Genomic DNA, 19,967 nt, shown 5'->3' with positions numbered 1-19,967 from the left:
CCCTGGTTTCCTTTGAGACTCAGTCAAAGTGCCATCTTCCATCCTTTTCCCAGTCCCTGGATCTACTTGAGCCTCCCTCTCCCTCTTATGTATGTTATGCCGAGCTATGTAACTAGTTACTTATATGTTGCCTCTTCCCATATAAGCTCCTTGAAGCCAAGAACTGTCTGTGGTTTCTTTGTATCCCCAGGCTGGGGATACACTTAATAAATACTTGTTGATTGATTGATCATGACATTTCCTTGGTCTTCACACTCCCATCTTTCTAACCATTCTTCTCTCTCTCTTTCCCTTTTTCTTTCTCTCTCTCTCTCTCTCTCTCTCTCTCTCACACACACACACACACACACACACACACACACACACACACACTTTGGGGTTTATAATATGCTCTCCTTAAAAACAACCTTGGGAAGCAGATAGGAAAGTGTAGTTCATGGAAAAGGAAGTTCAGGATCAGAAGAGAAAAGTGGTCCCATGTCCATGGTCTCCAACTAGGTCATCAGGCCTTATAAGTTCAGGATCTTTGAACTACCTCCAGGCTGCCTCAGCTCATCTTTGCTGGCTTCTCCCCTTTCTTCCAGAAACTTTAGTACGAGTGGACTGCCTCCCCATCCCTACCACATGCCCACAAGGCTTCTCTTCTCTTTTTTCCCCTCTCTTCTCTGCACTCTCTCCCTTGGCAATCTCACTCATTCCCAATTACAGTCTCTCTGCAGCTGATTTCCAGAACTACATCCCCGGTGCCACTCTCAGCCAGAGGTTTAGCTTGCTTTTTGCATAATTGAGATGACCCCCAATCTTCTTAGGCTCACCCGGTATAAAACAAAACTTGTTCTCATTCCCCTAGGTTTCTTCTTCTCACTTCCCACCTCTGTCTGAAGCATGTTCCCCTTTGTTCTAAGTAGTTCTTGAGCCCCCTGCACCCAATTCATTCTGGATCGGCATCCGACATGCTCCTGGGGTCCCGAGAGCATAGAGGGAAAAGAAGCCAGACTTGGGGACAAGGGCAGGAAGACAAGGCTGTGGCAAATCTCTGGACCTCCAGAGTATCATGGAGGACTCGGGAAATATGGCCTGGAGCCATGTAGGCCAGATCTCTGGCCCACTTCTGAGAAGGAACCCACTCCCACCCATGGGGGGTCCAATAAAACTAAGGTTCTGTGGGGCAGTAGCCCTCATGGGCTCTCTTTCTGTCTCTCTGTCTCTGTCTCTCTTTCTCTGTCTCTATCTCTGTCTCTCTCTCTCTCTCTCTTTCTTCCTCCTCCCTCCCTCCCTCCCTTTCTCCTTAATTCTGGATTCTCTTTCTCTACTGAGAAGTTTTTGAAGGGTTAATTTGTGTTTTCTCATTGCCATAAGGAGGGGAGGTCAAGAATCTCCACTTTGGGAGGTAGACATAGAGCTAAGAGGGGTGATAGGGAGCCACAGAAGTCTACAGAGCCCCTGGAGTACTATTGGTCCACAGCCCTGCACTCCCCTTCCTGGGGCAGTGCCTCAGAAACAGGCAGGATCACACCAAGCAGATAGTTTATTGAGGGCCCCTTGGGCCAGGCCTGGATATACAGCATGGGGAAAGGGCAAATACACTCGCACTAGACAGCTGTGAGCGGGCCAGTGGCGGCAAAGCAACGGTGTGGTCAGGCACAGCAGGGCCAGGGAGATGCTGAGGGACCCCCTCCCCTAGGCTCTGCAGAGGGGGCCCTTCCATGTCCTCTGGGCTCAGAGAAGAGCAGGGAAGCCCCTCCCTGTGTCTCCCAGGCTCTGTTGGGGGCAGAAAACACCAGCATGTTTCTGGAGCTCATTGAGGGGCAGAGAATACCTCTACCTACCTCCTAGACTCCCCAAGGGGTGGGACAGGGAACATCCTTTCTGTATTTTCTGAGTTCTAGGGGAACCAAGACCCCCCTCTATGTCTCCTGGGCTCTGTGGGAGCATAGAACCCCTTCTGTAGTTCCTGGTCATGGAGGGGATGAGATACCCACTCCCTTGGGGTACGCCCTGAGCCTGGGCCAAGCTGGGCAGAGCAGGATGGGGAAGAGAGCTAGCTGATCCCTCTAGATTCTCTATAAAAATTAAAACTCCTTTAGAAAGAAATGGGCAGGGAATCAAGGAGGAATTCCTTTGGGGGACAGAGTTATCTCGGACAGCAATACAGCAGTTCCCTACCGGAGCCCTCAGTACTGGCCAAGGGCTAGTGGGGGGCAGGGGCAGACATGGGGAGAGACAGAGACAAAGAAAGAGAAACACAGAGAAAGAGAGAACTATCCCAAGAGAAGAGACAAGGGAGGGAAAGACACACGTAGAGACGGACGCAGACACAGACGAGACACAGGACAGGGGAAAAGATTCAGAGGCACAGACAGACAGATGAAGAAAGACAGACACAGAAAGGGATAGCCAAAGAGAAGGAAGGACATGGAAGGGGGAGGTCTCAAGTGATTCCTGGATCTGCTCAGAGTCCCCATTCCCTCAGGGAGAAGGCCAGTGTCTCCCCCTTAATGTGCCCTGGATGGGGAGGGGAAAGGGATAAGGGCCAGAGTTCCAAGTGCAGCCTCAGAGATCTCTAAGCACATAAGGTCACTCCCTCCTCCTGTCTCCCTGGAGGAGGAGAGGAGTCCAGGCAGAACTACTCCAGGTAAATGTCTTCTGTGGGGCACGCGTATTCCAGGTGTTCTTGATAATATTCCAGAAAGGCTCGACTGGGAGAAAAGCAGAACAGGATAAAAGAAGGATGAGTCAGAATGGAGGTGGGGACCCAGTGAGAAGGCTAAGTAGCCTCCTGGGTCATATCACACCCCAAGCTCAACCCAACTCTCTTCCCCCCAACTTTCTATCCCCCACCTCGATTCTTCCACCTCTTCACTCCATTCTTTGGCCACTCCAGGCCCTCCTCCACGCACCCCCTACTCACCCCACACTCTGGGCAACGGGCCGCATGGACTCTTGGGAGACGAACACATGGCAAGCAAAGCGGCTGAGAACTGGGTGTTTGGTAATGAAACCAAAATAGCTGTGGAGGAAGGGATAATGAGGGGAAGGTAGAAAGGAGGGGCTATTTGGGGCACTTCTGTTAATGCCCCTTCTTCCTTTCCCTTCCAGGCCAGTCACTGTTGCTTCACACCTATACCAGGCTGCCCCAATCTCCATTCTCTTGACCCATTGGAGGCTGTCATCCTCTGGCTATTCAGTGTCCACCTTGATGACTGTGCTCATATTTTATCCTCAGTGGCTCAGTCATTCACTCTTGGGGATCTTTTTCCATATCTCAAGGGTGGAAGAAGGGAAACATCACACTAAAGACCTCTCCATCATTCACAATTGCTCATTCTCTGACCACAACATCATGTCCTTCCAATTCTCCTCACTGTTCACTCCTCAAATATATTTCTCTCCCTTTATCATTCTTTGCTTTCAGAACTTCCCTCAGGTTTTCCCATATTGTTCCATCCTATTAACCCTATCCTGGTTTTACTTCCCTCTCTCTGTAGCTGGACCTCATGATCGTGATTCTGATTATGTCCTCTTTTCCACATTTGAATCCCTTGACCTCTTGACTTTATGTTCTGATAATCATCAACACTGGTTAACTTCCCTACCATCTCTCTCCATTATACTTCTGCTATGGAAATTGGGGGTGAGAATCATGAAACCACACTATCTGACTTCATCTGGGCCCTTACTGCCACATGTCAAACCTTTTACTCATCTCTGAATGACTACTAATTTCCCCCACGGGGCTACAGCAAACTCCTCTTTCCCCAAGTTCCTAACTTCATGCTTTCTCCCCTTACTTTCAGAGAAGATTTTATTTCTTTCACTGAGGAAATTAGAATTATCTAATGTGAAATACTTGGACTGGTCTTTTCCTCTTAGTCTCTCAAGGTCCTTTCATGGGTCCTTCCTTCAAAGCCTCCATTTTCAGAGGAAGATACAGTCCTCCTCACCAAAGATATCACCTTCACTTGTATCCTTCATTCTAATTCTCTTATAACTTTGCTCCAACAGACACACACACACACACACACACACACCAGAAAGAAGGGGGGAAGAAGAGGGATCAGAGACAGAGAGATAGAGACAGAGACAGAGACTGAGATTTTTCAGGTCTTCCCATTCTTAAGAAATAAAAATAATCCCTTGAGAACCTACTATACCCTCAAGGAGAGCATGAGATATCTATTTTCTTCTTTCTCTTGTTTCACTGCCCAACTCTTAGAAGAAGTACTACTCTGTACTTACTTATTCAACATTAAATGACAACTCAAAGTCAATCTGGCTGTGGTCCTCTCCCCATTCTACTGAAACAGCTCTCTATAAGTAAATGAATAGTTTCTTTTTGTTTTTGTTGTTGTTGTTTTATAACTAAAACAGTCTTCATTCTGTTTCAGCCTTGCCTTGTCTGTGGAATGCGATCATTGACCACTTCCTCCTTCTTAATTTCTTCTCTTCCTTTAGCTTCCATGGTGGGACACCCCTACCTTAATGCCAAGTTTCTCTGTCTCTTATTCTTCCTTCTCTTTAAATGTGACCCTTTCCCAAAGTTCAGTTTTTGAGCCTCTTTTCTCCCTTTATAATTTCTCCTTTGACATTTTCATCCCCTCTGATGGCTGTAATTATCATTTCTATGCAGATGACTTCCCAATCTATACAATCACTTATAGCCTCTCCCCAGAGCTTCAGTCCTATATTTCCAGCTGCCTACCAGACATCACCACCTAAATGTCTCTTCAGACGCAACTTCAAACTCAACATGTCCAAAAAAACATTCACCATCTTCTCACACCTCCTCTAAGTCAATTATGGACACCATTGTTTTTTCCAGTCTCAAAATCCTAGGATTATCTTTTCTTTCTTCTCTCCTTCATACTACAAAGAACACAAGTCCAACCACTTCGATCTCTTTCACATCCATCCCTTGCTTCTCAAATCCACAGAATCACAGAATTTCAGAATTAATAGTGATCTCCGAGATCATCTAAAGTTATCTGATTTAAATGAGCTTCCCCTCTCCATCATCCTTGACAAATGATCACTCAATTTTTGCTGGAATATCACCCATAACAGGGAACTGCTTATCTCCTAAGACTATTTATTCTTGAAACAGCTGTTAGAAAACCACTAGACTACCTTGCCCTACCTACCAGAATTCCAGAATCTTAGGATTAGAAGGAACCTCAGAACCTACCTAATCTAATCATTCCTGAATAGAAATTCTCAATATATCATACCTAGTATATGGGCCCCCATTTAATACCAAAGACTTCTTCATCCCCAGTCACTCTAAACACCCTTTTTATCCCCAACTCCTGCTCTCTAACCTCAGCCAGCTTGGCCCTCAGATGAGATTTTCTCATATTCAAGAAGGAAAGACTTCAGCTAGATACTAATCCAAACAAGTGTATTCAGAACCAAAGGACTAATAGAGACTTATGGGACCATGGAGGGAAGCATCTATTGGAATACCCTCAGGGATACAGCCTTAGCTCTATGCTGTTTAAAATATTTAACCAGTGACTTGGTGATGGTGAAGTCAGGGACAGTGTGCTTGTCCTCAGAGGGATAGCCAGATATGTTGGGTGACAATAAGGCTCCAAAAAGGTCTTGACAGATTAGAATAATGGACTAAATCTAATAAAATGAAAATAAATAGGCTAAATTTCACATTTTATTCTTGGGTTCAAAAATTACATGGGAGAATTGTGGCTAGATAACAGTTCATCTCAAAAAAAAAAAAAAAGCCTGGGAGCTTCAGTGACTAAAAATTCTAAAAATTCAATATGAATCATCAGTTATGCACAAGGAACCCCAAATCCTAGTGCAGTGTTAACTTTAATTAAATACAGAGAGATCATGGAAGTGATCATCCTGTTGTATTCTTCCCTGCTCAAAATCACATATGGAACCTGTCTTATGCCAAGAGCATCCCCTTTGGGGGAGGACACTGACAAACTACAGCAATGTCAAGAGGAGGATGAGCAGGATTCTGAGGAAAGCAGAGATTATGTCACATGACACTTGGTTTGAAGAAAAGACTAGGTGAGGGGAAGGAATAATAGCTGTATTGAAGTATGAGAAGTATGGTCATATAATAGCAATACTGTTCTATGTGGCCCCAGAGGGCAGAACTCAGAGGAAAAGGGTTTTTACAAACAGAATTTAGTTCAATATAAGGGTCAACCTCCTAAAAATTACAACCGTCCAAAATTAGCACCCAGAACTGCTCTGGGTGATAGGGGTTCTATCCACCCACTCTTGGATTCTTCTTTCTTATATCATTCAATATCCTTCTCTCCATTGGCTCCTTCCTTCTTTCAATTTCAGATCTAAACCCAAAACTAAAATTAAAATTTTATAGTCTTTCTTGGATCCTTCTGCCCCCTTGTGGTTACCTCAATAATAACAGCATCTATATAGCACTTGGCGATTTGCAAAGCACTGTGGATCTCATTCTATCTTCACAATATCAAAAGGTAGGTGCTATTATTCCCATTTTGCACATGGGGGAGACTGAGGCTGAAAGACTTACAGAGTTATATAGCTAGTAAAGTGTCTGAAGCAACACTTGAATTCAGGAGTTCCTAACTGCAAGCCCACCAACATTCTATTCACGTTTCCACTTAGCTGCCCCCTCAAGTATCTCCATGGAAGGATGAGGATCCAAGTCAGACAGCTACTCCATTATTTTGTGGTCTTGACAGAGAAGAGGCTAAGAATTGGGGACGAGGAGTAGCACCCTCTGCAGGCTGACAGAGGGGGGAGCCATCGGTTTTGGAGAAGAGCACCGATACTTCATCCTTGGAGGCTGGAGAAAGCAGGAAGGGGCAAGCAGCCCTTCAGCCAGATGAGGAACCCTACAAGAGCTGTGACAGGTCACTCTCTCTGTGATCACTGTATCTGTTAGCCTTTATCTCCCGTCCTCCTTACCACTACTTACCCAAGACTCATCTGTCCCCCACCAAAGACTTCTGTTCTTTACCATTTCATCAGTTTCTTCCCTCTCCCATCGGGTTTTCAATGGTCATCAAACTCAATGACTTCTTTGAACCCTTTTCTGCCTAGATTTCACTGATCTTTTTGACAGTGTAAACCCTTCCTCTTAGGGCACACATACACACACACACACACACACACACACACACACACACTCATACACAACCACATTCACTCCAGTTCTCACCTGTAGCACATCACATCACATGCGTTCCTACCTGCTATATACACAAGGTATCAGGCACGTGAGAGTCCAGGGGACATGCGGGGACCGTCTAGGATGTGCACCAAGGGTCATAGTGGGCCACAAGTACATATGAGGCTCATTAAAGCCCCACAGGGTACCTCTATATGAGGTTATGTGGAGGTTCATGGAGCACAACAGACAAGAGATAGAAGATGGACAATCCACAGCAGGATAGAGGACTCAAGAACACAAGCAGGGGAACAGTGTGATGACCAAGGGGCATGTGGAGCACGGGGGAGCTTATGGCAAACACAAGAATATATGGAAGCCCAGAGGAGCATAATTGGGTCTGCAGGGGTAATAGGGAAGCACGTGAGAAATAGAGTGCAGGAGGCTCTCACCAGCTGTTTCGGGGATGGCAGCCACAGAATGAGATGTTCTTCATCTGGAAGAAGTGACTGCAGCGCTCAAACTAGAACAGCAGAGAATTGGGGAGAAAAGTCCAGTAGAAACCAGCTAAAGAAGCCCTGGGGCCATCCCTACCCAATAGCCTCAAGGTCACTTTAAAATCAAAGGTCATAACATGTAGGTATGACAGAATGTAAAGGTCATCCAGCCTACCTCCATCCCCCTCCTTCCACACTCCCATTTTCCAGCTGAAGTCTACAGGAACGACTCGGCCAAGTCCAAGAGGCAGTAATGTATTATCCAACCCAACTCCTTTGACTAGCCATCCCATTGTTTCTCCACCGAATCATGCCATTTACTGTCCTGGCTTCCCACCTCAAGCACCCTGGGTCCTCACCTCAGGCCCACCCCCACTTAGACTCAGCTTGACCCCTCGAAGGGAGATCTGGAGGTCACAGGAGGCTGGCGGACGCAGATGGACCGTCAGCTTCCGGGCTGTGGCAATCTGCAGAGAAACAATTGGGAGTCACAGGGGCTCAGAGTGCGACAGAGTTTACTTCTTCCCTTAATTTGATCATTTTTAGGATGTTTACATGGCTCCGAATTTTGCAGGCTGTCAAGTGACAGCCTTGAGCAACATCTAGTCTTGGAGAGCAATGAAAAACACCATTCGGAAGCATGCAAGATGGGACAAGGGGCAAAGGGCAGGGGACCTTTAGATTCCAATCTCAGCAAATAAGGGCAGTGCTGGAAGTGTTCCTCAGAAAGAAAACAGGAACTTAAGTGTATGAGCAAAGGAGAGCACTGAGTCCAGGAACGGTCCCTGGGAAGGATGCTACTACCACTCAGCCTAGGTCCTGGGGAAGGGGAAGGTCTCTTTGAACAGGGCTGAGAGCTGCCTCTGCAGAAATAGTGCTGGAGGCTCTGCCTCTATTGCTCCTATCGGTAGGGTATCTGTACCCCATCAAAAATGTGTCTTTTCAAGATTGGGGGGTTCGAAGGAGTTACTCAGACTCTCCTTTGAATCGCTGATCCCATCTCAGCCAAAGCTTGGAATGAAGCCCAGGGCTGAGGCTGCCCAGAGGTGGAAAGGGTCGAGGAGCTGCAGCAGATCCCGAGGGAGGTGGGGAACAGAAGGCAGGACTAGGAGAGGTGGTGGAGCTGGGGATGTGCAACTGGGCATGACGCAGCCTCTGCCCCCACCATTCCCGAGGTACAGTGAGTCACTGGCAGAATCTTTACCTGCCCAGTCCTCCCCCCGCTCACCTTCTGCATGGCTGCACAAAGGATCCCATTGCCTTGGTGACAGGGAACCTCTACAGAGCCCAGAAACTGCACGTTAAACCGTTCCACCCAGCATGGGCTCCGCTTTCCCCCTGTAGAATCAGAAGAAGAATGAGAATGGAGCAAGCAATGGGAGGTCCTGTTCCTCACTTTGCCTACTCCCCCCAAAAAGGCCCCTAAGAAAAGACGGCCTATCCAATGACTTCTGGAACTGGAATGACCCATGAACATTCTTGGTCCTTGAGTCAATAAATACCAAGTTCCAGGGGAATGGGGATCAGGGCCAGGACCGAGGAGAGATGGAGTCAGTGATGAAGACTGGGGTCAGAGCCTGGTCTGAGACCTACCCAGAAGGTCCTTGGTGGGGCCAGGAACAGCATGAGCATAGAAGGCTGGGAAGATGCCCCGCTCTCCTGTCCTCATGTTAAAGCCTCGAAACCAGAAGTCATCCTCCTCAGCCTCCACCAGAACAGGGTCATCCACGTCAAGTTCCAGCTCATCAGCATGTCTTGGGATGAACCTGAGGCCAGGGGCAGAGGTCACCCTGGGCTAGAGGGGTTAGTCAGTCCAGGGCAAAGGGGCAGAGGTCAGCCAGGGCAGAGGGGTCAGTGAATCTTGGGGAAGAGACAGAGAAATCATCCAGGGATAGGAGGAGCAGAGGTGTACCCAGGGCTAGAGGAAGCAGAGTTCCCCCAGGGTTGGGGGTAAGAGTAGCCAGGACAAAGGTCAGTGGTCACCCAAAGTGGTGAGAGAGGAGCGTGTTACCTGAAAACAGCTCGATGGGTTTGCTCTCTCTCCTCTCCGTTGATCACGCAGGAGAAAAGCCCAAAGGACTCTGTACCTGAGTTAGGAGAAGAAGAGAAAGAGAGGTAGAGGGAAGGAGGAAGGGAGACGGTAAAAGAGGCAGGGGGAGGGGAGGAAGAGGAGGTACCAGGGGATGGGCCCCCAGACACCGAGCCCAGGTCTCCCTTCTCACCCCCAGCACCACTGTTGGGGGTGCATTGGAGTATCCCAAATCGACTGTTGAATTGAATATGGAAACCCTGTTGGACTCCAGTTCTCCCCATGTTTTCCTCATCCTGGGTCCACGCCCTAAGCTTGGTGCTAGATACAGTGCTGAGCACTTTGGGCCTGGACTGCCTCCTTTGGGAGACCAAGCTTGCCGGTCCCCGGAGTCCCCAGCCCCAGGCCAGCCCCGGGCCCCTCTCCCAGTACAGCCTCGATCCTCCCTCCCCCCCCCCCCCAGGGGCTCTTACTGGAGGAGCGGGATGTGCTGTTGACGAAGACGTTGAGGAACTTCTTGGAGAAGGTGAGGTCGGGGCTGTCCGGGCTGTCCGGGGAGGCCGAGCCGCTGCGGCCTCCCAGAAGCAGGTCTCCGGCCCCCGGAGCCCCCGGCCCCGGCGGGGAGCCCGCGTCCTCGCTGCCGCTGTCGCTGCCGCTGTCGCTGGCCTGGCTGTCCTGGCTAAGCCCGGAGGCGCAGCGCCGGAGGCTCACCAGCTCCAGCTGCGTGTGCTCGTCCACCACGAGCGTGTATTTGACGGCGTCGTACACCAGAGACGCGTCTCGGGGGGCTGTTGGGCCGGGCCCCAGCCCCAGCCCGCGCGGGGCCACCACTCCCGTGGCTTCCTCGTCTTCCTCCTCGTCTCCTTCCTCTTCGTCCTCCTCTTCCTCTTCATCCTCCTCCTCGTCTTCCTCGTCCTCCTCCTCTTCCTCGGAGCAGGCCGCCGAGCAGGCGCGGCTGGCGCGGGCGGCCCGGCCTGGCGCGCCCCACACGGGAGTGATGGTGTCCCGCGTGGGATTGCTGAGGAAGAGGAAGGGCCCGGGCTGGGCGGAGGGCGGACGCGCCGGGGCGGGGGGCCTGCCGGGGGGCTGCAGGGCACCGCCGCCCCCGCCCCCGCCTCCGCACAGAGTCTCCATGTCCACCAGCTCCAGCTCAATGCTAGCAGGGGCCCCCGGGGCACGCTCAGGCTCCCGCTCCTCCTCGTCCTCGTCCTCTTCCTCCTCTTCTTCCTCTTCCTCTTCTTCGGTGTCCTCGAAGGCCAGCCCGGGGCCCGAGCGGCCCCCGCGGCCCCCACCGTCCGGAACACGGCCCAGCTCCGAGGCGGACACCGAAGCGGACGTGGGGGAGATGGTGTCACTGGGGGAGGGCGGTGCGGGCGGCGCGGCGGCGGGGGCGGAGGCCGGCGCTGCGGGCGGGTGTCCCGGCCCGGGGGACAGGCACTGCGCCGGGCAGCTGATGGGCGACGAGCCCTCGGAGATGAGGCGGCTCACCAGGTTGCTGAGCAGCCACGGAGAGTCTGCGTCTTCGCTCACGTCGGGCTCCGACTCAGACCCCGATTCGTACTCGCTGTTGGCCTCGTCGGGTCCGGCAGGAGGTCCGGCAGGAGGCACGGCCGGAGGCCCGGCAGGAGGCCCGGCCCCGGCCCCTCCCGGCCCTACGGGCAGATAGGCGGGCCGCCGAAGGATGCCGGGAGGCTCGACGGGCGCCGCCAATGCAGGCGGCTCGGGAAGCCGCGGGGAAGGCTCCAGGCCGGCCCCCGGGAGCCCGGGCTCCGACGCCAGGCCGGCCTCGGGCTCGGGCTCGGCCTCTGGCTCCGAGGCCGGAGACGACGCTTCTTCTATAGAGTTGGTGAGGTGGGAGGAGCGGCCGCTGCTGCTGCCGCCGTCGCTGCTCAGGTCGAGCTCCGTCTCGGAGATGGAGGAGATCATGTGGCCCAGGCTTCGGCCGCCGGACCCGGGCCCCGCGGCCGCCAGCTCCCCTTCGGCGTCCTCGGAGTCCGAGCCCGAGCCCGAGCCCGAGCCCGGGGAGGACAGCTCCTGACTGCTCCGGAGGCCCCGGCCTCTGCCCCGGCCCCGGCTTCGGCTCCGGCTCCCGCTGGAGTGGCTGCGCAAGTCGGCCTCGATGCCCGGGTCCGAGGAGGGCGAGGAGCCGCCGGGAGCAGCCGGGTGCCCTGGGGAAGCCTCGGACCCCTCTCTGGGCCGGTTCCCTTCACAATCGTAGCCACTGGGGGGCCCACACTGTTCCTCCCGGTGCCCATCTGCGGTGCAAACGTGAGACCCGCGATGTGCTGCAAGGAGAAAGGCGGGGCAGTAAGGGCTCCCAACCTCTCCCCCCTCCCCCACAACCCCCAGCCCTTTCCTGCCGTTTAACAGATCTCTACCCACTGCTCAATCCAGCCCCGACCCCAGCCTCCCAAGCCCTCTTCATTTAAAACTCCCCAAACCTCTTTCATTCACAGCTCCCCAGTGCCCCTTCATTCACAACCCAATCCCCTTTAGTCCTACTTCCCTGAGCCCCCTTCATTTACAGTTCCCCAATCCCCTTCCATCACAGCTCCCCTAACCCCCTCTATTCATAATTCCTCCAGCCCCTTTCATTCACAGCTCCCCAATCCTGCTTCATTCACAACTCCCCCAGCCCCCTTCATTCACAATTCCCTCAACCCCCTTTATTTATAGCTCTCCCAGCCTCCTTCATTCACAGTTCCCACTTTACCCACAGTTCCCTTGGCCTTTGTTCACCTGCCATCCCCCTAAACAGATCCCCAGGCTTGGGGCTCCCCTCCCGAACTCCACACCTCCCTTCATTCTCTGAGACCCTCTCTCTTTCTCTGTGCCTCATTTATAGTCCTTCTTTCTACTCTCTCACCATTGTGGGACTCTTCCGGGGGTGAGGACAGCAGGGTGTCCTGCCAAGTGGCCGGAGGAGGGGGAGAGTAGCCCCCGTTGTTGTTCAAAGAGTCCTGAGGGGAAGAGTCAAGGGCGAGCAGATGTATTAGGAATGAGCCTTGTCAGAGATGAATTCACTCCTCCCTGAGCTGCACTTCAAGCTCCTGACCCAGGGACCCACTTCTAAATTCCCCTTCTTTTCCACATATCTGCCAAGCATGCAGAAAAATGGGGGAGGGCTACAGGCCACACTGGGGAGCACAGGGGGAGCTGGCCCTGCTCTCGGGGTCTGATCTCACCTGGGTCCCAAGTGAGGTAAGGTTCAGGGTGGTGGGACGAGGTTTCTGGGGCTCTTGGGCAGAGGGAGATGGAATGAGGGGTGGGGATGGGGGTATTTCATGCCTGTGGCCCCCATCTTCTACCCCATCCCCATCCTCCTCCTCTTCCTCTTCCTCATTCTCATCAATCATCTCAAACTCCTGAAAATCATCTTGGAAGGAGCAGATAGGATGCGGGTGCTCTGAGCGTCCCAGAGAGAGGCTGTCCTGGAGGAGACAGAAAGCCAAAGTGGGAAACCCCAGAGATGGACAGAGACGGAGATCCAGGGGTGGAGAGACAGAGACGGAGAGGTGGGGAGAGAGACCGAGAAATGGGAAGTGAAGACCTGGCAAAGAGGAAGCTCAAACACCCAAATATGGAGAAGCCAGAGACCCAGAGGTAATAAAGAAAGACAAGGGCTGTTAAGTGGCTGAAACAGGGATTAAAAACCCACAGACCAGAACACTGGGTCTCAATTGAATAAGGCCACAAGAGTAGTTTGGCCCAGTGAAGAGATCAGAGACTCAGAGCCCTGGCCATTGTACTGTCCTGCCAACTCCAGGTGCCACATTTTAGGGAGAACTTCGACAGTCTTGGGGGTGTGTATACAGGACTGACCGGGACAATGAGGGCCATTCGGTTCTTGCCAGACAAGATTCCTTTGAAGTGACTGGGGATATTTTGTGTGGAGAAGGGAGGGCTCTGGAGGACAGGAGGTATGCTCTGTTCAGGTTTTTGAAGAACTTTCATTTGTAAAAGGGATTAAGTAGAATAGTAAACTAGAGATGTGGCTTTGGAGCTTGGAGAGCCTGGGATTTATTATTCAACAATGACTCTAACAATCAGTGGCTGTGTGTGTGTGTGTGTGTGTGTGTGTGTGTGTGTCCCTGAAACAGTCACCTGATTTTTCTCAAGTTCTAGGCAGCTCTCTAAGGCTGAGTTGCAGAGAAGCTGCTGAGTTGCACACATGTCCACTCAGAAGCTCCTTATACCAATGAAATGGAAGATCCACTTGGTATCTCTGTTCCCACTGGTTACCAAAGGACTGAACCAGGAGCAACGGGAAGGATTTGCAAGGGAGCAAACTTAGACTAACAGCCCAACAGTGGGAGTTGGCCCAGAGTAGGAAGAGTCGCCTAGAAAAGTAGTAGGTTCCTTCTCCCTGGAGAGCTCCAGGCTGTTTGCTGTTTGATCACTTGTCTGGTTTGTTGTAGAGGAACTCTTTGCTTAGGAAAGGGATGGACCCCAGGTTCCTCTGGGAACTCTTCCACCTCCAGATTATGTGATTGGTTTGGGCCTGGGTTAGAATAGCTAGACATAATGAGCCACAGCATAAACCAGCACCCTTAGGGATAAGTCCCAAAAGGCAGGTATCTAGCAGCAAGAGGGAAGGTTAGACCCTGAGGGAATTTCCATATTAAGGGACTGATAGAGACCCAAAGCTTCCCCATCTCACAGACACCACAGGAGAACAGAATAGCCGAAGCCCAGCCCCTCCCTGCTACACCCCATCTGTCCAGCATAGGCTCCTGCGCCAACACCCCTACCCCTGCCAGCCCCACCTCCTCCCCACCTTCTCACAAGGGTCCGAATCATAGTTGAGACCAATGCCACAGTCATCGGTGATCTCAGACAGATCTTCGTCATCAAATTCTTCCAGGCTGATGTCCTGGGGAGGCCTGAGGGGGCAGAAGGATGAGGGATCCTGTAAAAGCCATCTTCCCACCCTAGTCCCATCCATTGATCCCTGGGAAAAGCCTGCTCAAGCAGGGGGCACTGCTTCAAAGCAAGCAATACTAGAGTGGATTTGGGACTTGGCTGGGCTACCAACCCCTCCCTCCCTCCAGAGCTACCAAATGGGAGTGGGGCAGGGAAAATGGGGCCCCTGGAGAACTGTTGCAATTCTTTATCTTTCAGATTCCCTGAGAGGAAGATTTTTCCAGATAGTAAAGTAAAGGAGCATTATGGGAGATAGGAAGATGTGGATTCAAGTCTTGCCTCTAAACTATTCTGGCTATGTGATCTCGGGCAAGTCATTTAACCCCTATAGTGCTCCCAAGCAATACTCTAAGATTATACTGAATCATAATAAATCTTATTATAAAACTATAAGAGTTGTTTGAAGGTTTGGAGAGAGAGAGACAGAAAGAGAGGTGGAAGGGAGGAGACAAGAGAGAAGAGGAAAGGGAGAAGAGGAGAAGGAAAGGGAGGAGAGGAAAGAAAAGAAGAAAAGCGGAGAAGAAGAAGAGAGGGGAGGAGAGTAAAGGAGAGAGGTGGAGAAGGTAGAGGAAAGGAGAGGGAATGGGATTGAAGGAGGAAGAGGAGAAAGGGGGAGAGGAAAAGGGAGAAGAGGAGAGGAAGAAAAAGAGAAGGGGGGAGAGGACTCAATAAACAAGCCCAGAGAGCTTAGGCAACTTCTCTGGGCCCAACTAGGCCTCCAGGCTCCAAAATTCCCTGTACACTTCCCAATAAATAGCCCTCAGACATCCACACTTCACATATCCTTTCCCCCATACCCCAATGTCAATTCCACCCATAACCACCCACTGATTTCAGAATGGTTCTTGGATCCTCAGAGAAGTGTCCAGCTGGAACCTTGTTTCAGGCAACCCCCTGAAAGTTCTCAATAACAATGATAGGTCGTTTCACCACCACCATTCCTGATTTCAGTACCCCTAGAGGAGTACCTGAATATCTGATCTCCAGGCTCCCCTTAGCATTCTCATGAGGCCTCTATAGAGAGCCCACCTTCCTTTCTCTGTTCTCCCCAAATTAGCCAAATATACTTTGTGACAATTGACGTTTTCAAGGCCAGATTCATCCATTATAAATTTGTATTTGCTTTACTCCTTTACTCCTGCCTGGGAATCCTTTTTTATTCATTTTGTATTGTCCCCTGTTACACTCTCTGCCCATTCTTCTCCTCCTGAAGCACCCAGTGCAGTTTCTGCCCCCTCTTCCTCAGGTGACAGAAGTCCTTATGTTTTGAAAAGTTTGAGGTCATCCACTGAGAACTGCCTCGAACCTGTTACAGAGAGATGACGTAGTGAATGGAGTGCTGAACCTGGATTCAGAAAGAGCTGAATTCAAATCCAGGAACGGACACTTACAATCTCTTCTTCCCCTAATATTCCCCTAATATTGATGTGTCCAAGGAATCTGTCTTGAGTCCCTTCTCTCCCTATTCTCTTGTCCATCCTGCTTTGTGATCTCATCCACTCTCGGGGCTCCAGCTGTTATCTCTATAGAGAAGACCACCAAATCTGTATCTTCAGCCCTGCACGGTCTCCTGAGCTTCCAGAACTGCCTGGTTCTCTGTCCACTGGACATCTCCACCTGGGATATCCCAAACTGGTGCCAATGGGAGATAGGTGGAATGGGAACTGAATGAAGTTGGAGGCTCCAAGAGGTGGGGTTGGGGGACCTCTAAGAGGAGCCCTTGGAGAGCTAGGGATTGATACATATGGCCCAGGACACACAAGTTCCCAACCATTCATTCTTGAATTCCCACCTCTCCTCTTTTCTCCCCTCCTTCCCTCCCCCCTCTTCCTTTCTCTCTCTCCAAATTTTTAAACCACAATTCTTATGATTTTATAATACTTGTTTTTATAGTTTTATAATATGACAATATAGACATAATTGAGTATCATCTTAGAGCATTACCTAGGAGCACTGTAGTTAAGTGATTTGTCACATAACCAGAATAAGACTTGAACCCATACTTTCCTGTTTCCCATAATGCTTATCTCTACTTTACTTTCTGGGTTTGGGTCTGGAATTCCCATAAGTAAATCAGACATATCCCAAACCAACCTTTTCGCCCCAGCTCTAGTCCTCCCAGATTTGTCATTTACATCTTAGGCACCCAGACTTGAAACCTCATTGTTTCTCTCAACTCCCTCTCTAATCAGTTGTCAAACCTTATTGTTTCTACATCCACATCTCTGTAGCCATCCATTTCCACATAAGCAGCACCCTAATTCAGATCCCCATCACCTTTTACCTGGATTATTACAATAATCTTTTAACTGATCTGCCTGTTTCCAGCCCCCCTTCTCTCTTCGATCCGTCCTGCTCATATTATCAAAACATTTTTCTTATGTACATTATTCACAAACCACTTGAAGACTCCCAAATGCCCCTGGGATGCCTTTTTTCTTGGTTTAAAGTCTTCTGCTCTTTTCTTTTCCAGTTTTACCTCAACCAACTGGAGGGATGTCCATGGCCTGCCACACATCTCATACTTTCCTGTCTTCATGCCTTTATATTCCTGGTGCCTGAAATGCTATTCCCCTTCTCCATCTGCATTTGGGGAAATCCTACCCATTCTTAAAAACTCAGCTCAAAAGCCGCCTCCTCCAGGTGGCCTTCTCTGATCCCCTGCCCCAAGGCCCAGTTGGTAACAAGCTTCCTCTGGGCAATTTTGGAGCACTCCGATGCCCTTCTTCCTTCTGGGCTTTCCTACATTTGTTCATGTTTTCCTCTTTGCCTATGAACCCCTTCCATCCTCCACAAGGGCAAAGCCCAAGGTTCATTGGTCTTTGTCTCTCTGCCAGGGCCTGTCACTGCTGCAACTGGCACAAATAAGGGCTTAATCGACACAAGGGATGGTTGGGACCTACTGTGTCCTTGACTACTTTGCATCAAGTCCTTGCTCTCCAAGGGTTTCCTTTCCACTCCTTACAACAAAGGCCCTCTCAGAGTTCCCCCGCCCCACTTCCTATAGCCCCCAACTTCCTTCATTTCCCCCTTTACCTATCAGACCCATCTCCCAGCAGCACCAGAACTTTGGCTCCCACAGGGAAGGACAGAGCAGGATAGGACTAGGCCAACTCCCATAGGTTTGGCACCTGCCCAAAGGTCTGGGTTAGTTCAGGGGTCCCTCTCTTCTCTGTTCCTCATCTTCAGTCCTAACCCACAACCCCGCCCTTCCCCAGGGGAGCTTTGCTGAGCTGGGGGGGGTGGTGGTGGTGTTGGGGCTGGTGCTGCAGCAGCTGATGGGGAGGAGAGAAGGGGTGGAGCATAATGGAAGGAGCAAGGCCCTGTTTGTCCCCCTCCCCCAGGTATCCTACCCCTCCCCAAGGACTCCATTTCCCTTCCCTAGTCCACTTTCCTGGCTCCACCCCCTAACTTCAGTTCTGGACCAGGCCCCATCCCCCATCCTCCTTATCCCCCTCCCCCAAACTCTTCCACAGACTGCATCCTCTTTCCTCAGACCCCGAACCCCAGCCTTTCACTCAGGCTCTGTTACCCTTTGCCGTCCAGGCCCAGATACAGGCCAGGCCTGCAGTAGTGGAAGGATGTCGCAGGTCCTGGATGTAGGGACAATGGCCCCGGGCCCAGGACTGTGGCCAGCTACGGCCTTTCATTGCGGGCCGGACTTCAGGGATGGAAGGTCCAGGCCCGAAAAGGAGAGCACAGGTCTGAGAAGGAAGGGGGAGACCCAGAGACCGGAGGGATTGGGGGAGGGGCGGGCGGCCTGGAACCCGAGGGCGCCTGAACAGTTAGAAAAGGGATGGGGGACAGAGGACGGGGATGAAAGATGGGGTGGCAGGGGGTGGAGAAAGCAGGGGATGAGGACGCAGGGAAGGGGCACCAGGAAACCAGCTGCGAGGGAGCCGGGGGATGGGGAAGGAAGAATTGGAAGCCAAAGGATAGGGGACCGGGAGATGGGGGTGGGAGAGGGGCCAGGGGAGGGGGTAGATGAGTAATCGAGGAGGGGAGAGGGTGCTGACCTGGAGAGGGCCGTAAAGGAGGGAGGATGGGAGAGGACTCGGAGAGGGTGCGGGAAGCAGCCGAGGTCTGAGCGTCCCAGGTACCTACCTGCCTCCCGGCGGTGACAGGGAGTGGAAGGTAGAGAGAGAAAACATCTCCGCCCGATCCGCCATCTTCTCCCGGGGAAAGGCTGCCCGACTGCGGAGATGGGGGGAGGGGTGGACGGCGCCGCCAGCCCCCGCCCCGGCTCCCTCGCTCGCCGCTCGTCCCCCCACTGTCCTGTGAGCCCCACGCACCCCGCGACCGCCGCCGCCGTCCGAGACACCCGGAGCAGATCCCGCGGCTGCACAGGCAGCAGTGCCGCAGGGGGAGGGGGAGGGAGGGGCAGGATGGAAAGGGGGAGGAGGTGAGACGAGGGGGGAGGGGAGCCTGGCCGGGAAGCTGGTTGGTGGATGCGAGACCAAGGGGATCCGGTGCAGATGAGGGGATCGGGTGTAGGGGAATCAGGCAGGGCAGCGGTGTGGGGGCGAGGACCGCGGAGGCAAAGGATGCTGAAGATCCATCCGGTTGGGAACGGATGATGTCGTAAGGCAGAGGAAGAGGGGCTGCTGGGTAGAGGCGCGCAGCTGCAGGGGAGCAGACAGGGCCGGGGTCCAAGGTCTCGAGGGACCAGAAGGATGAGGGAGGCAGCGGTGGGACAGACTGACCGATCGGTCAGACTTGAGGATGCTGGGAGGTCGGCGGAGAGCACGAGGCTGCAGGGGCGATGGAGCTGTCCGAGACTAAGCCGAGATGGAGCTGTCCATGGAGAAGGTTCTGATGCAGCCGAGACCTAGCGGTGGCTCCTCAGGGAAATAACGGGAGCTGGCCCTGAAGCGGACATCGCGGGCGGACACGAAGGTGTCCATCCCGAGGGCTGGGGGGGGTCGGAAAGGAGCTGTCCGTGACCCCGAAGAGAGTATTGACAGGGCTGGGACAGAACCGAAGATCCGTGAAGACACCGGGGGCCTGAGACATAACCTGATCCTTGGGGCACTGTTGTGGTTGAGATGGAGCTGTCCACGAAGAAGGTACCGACGGGTTGGTGGCCATCCTTTGGTTGCTGCCGGGGCCGGAACGGACCTGGAATCGGGGATGAGATTAAGCTGCCCCTCCTCTGTATGAATCTTTATGTTTTAAGTTTGTTTGTAAACAACAAATTGCTGGATTTCGCTTCCTGACTCATTCTGTTTATGGGCAAGTTCATCCCTGCACATACAATTATTGTTAGTTATGTGTTTGGTTTTTTAACCTGCTCTTCATCCTAGCCTCACACTTTAAAGGAGAAAAGAAATAAAAGAGAGGTGATAGAAGCACAACTTATCTGAAATTGAAGCAGTGTTATCCCCAATCCAGT

At 52.0% G+C, this 19,967-nt stretch overlaps 1 protein-coding gene across 2 annotated transcripts; it reads right to left on the bottom strand.

The window, feature by feature from the left end:
• Positions 1-1,510: 1,510 nt before the first annotated feature.
• Positions 1,511-19,284, bottom strand: MAPK8IP2 (mitogen-activated protein kinase 8 interacting protein 2). Of its 2 annotated transcripts, none has more exons than XM_031938046.1 (12): positions 18,680-19,284; positions 14,430-14,535; positions 12,838-13,083; positions 12,519-12,612; positions 10,126-11,937; positions 9,635-9,710; positions 9,217-9,389; positions 8,852-8,961; positions 7,983-8,090; positions 7,579-7,649; positions 2,912-3,010; positions 1,511-2,699 (listed from the first exon to the last, which is right to left on the bottom strand). In XM_031938046.1, the coding sequence occupies exons 1-12, from the start codon at positions 18,742-18,744 to the stop codon at positions 2,627-2,629; spliced, it is 3,033 nt and encodes a 1,010-aa protein (XP_031793906.1). In that variant the 5' UTR covers positions 18,745-19,284; the 3' UTR covers positions 1,511-2,626. The 2 variants fall into 2 exon arrangements, with proteins under 2 accessions (XP_031793906.1, XP_031793905.1); XM_031938045.1 differs by lacking the exon at positions 18,680-19,284 and adding an exon at positions 15,760-15,875.
• Between the last annotated feature and the right edge of the window lie 683 nt (positions 19,285-19,967).

The sequence above is a fragment of the Sarcophilus harrisii genome, chromosome 5, assembly GCF_902635505.1.
Source record: "Sarcophilus harrisii chromosome 5, mSarHar1.11, whole genome shotgun sequence".
NCBI classification, from domain to species: Eukaryota; Metazoa; Chordata; class Mammalia; order Dasyuromorphia; family Dasyuridae; genus Sarcophilus; species Sarcophilus harrisii.
Note: the sequence above shows the minus strand (reverse complement) of the source record. Positions and strands in the feature narration are given on the sequence as shown.

Excerpts from the sequence above, each read along its gene's own strand:
- MAPK8IP2 (XM_031938045.1), bottom strand. The coding sequence starts at position 15,860 with ATGACCTCAAACTTTTCAAAACATAAGGACTTCTGTCACCTGAGGAAG. Across the intron at positions 8,091-8,851 it reads TTTGTGCAGCCATGCAGAAG|ATTGCCACAGCCCGGAAGCT; the intron begins GTGAGCGGGGGG and ends GTTTCTCTGCAG. Across the intron at positions 7,650-7,982 it reads TAAGTGGGGGTGGGCCTGAG|TTTGAGCGCTGCAGTCACTT; the intron begins GTGAGGACCCAG and ends CTGCTGTTCTAG.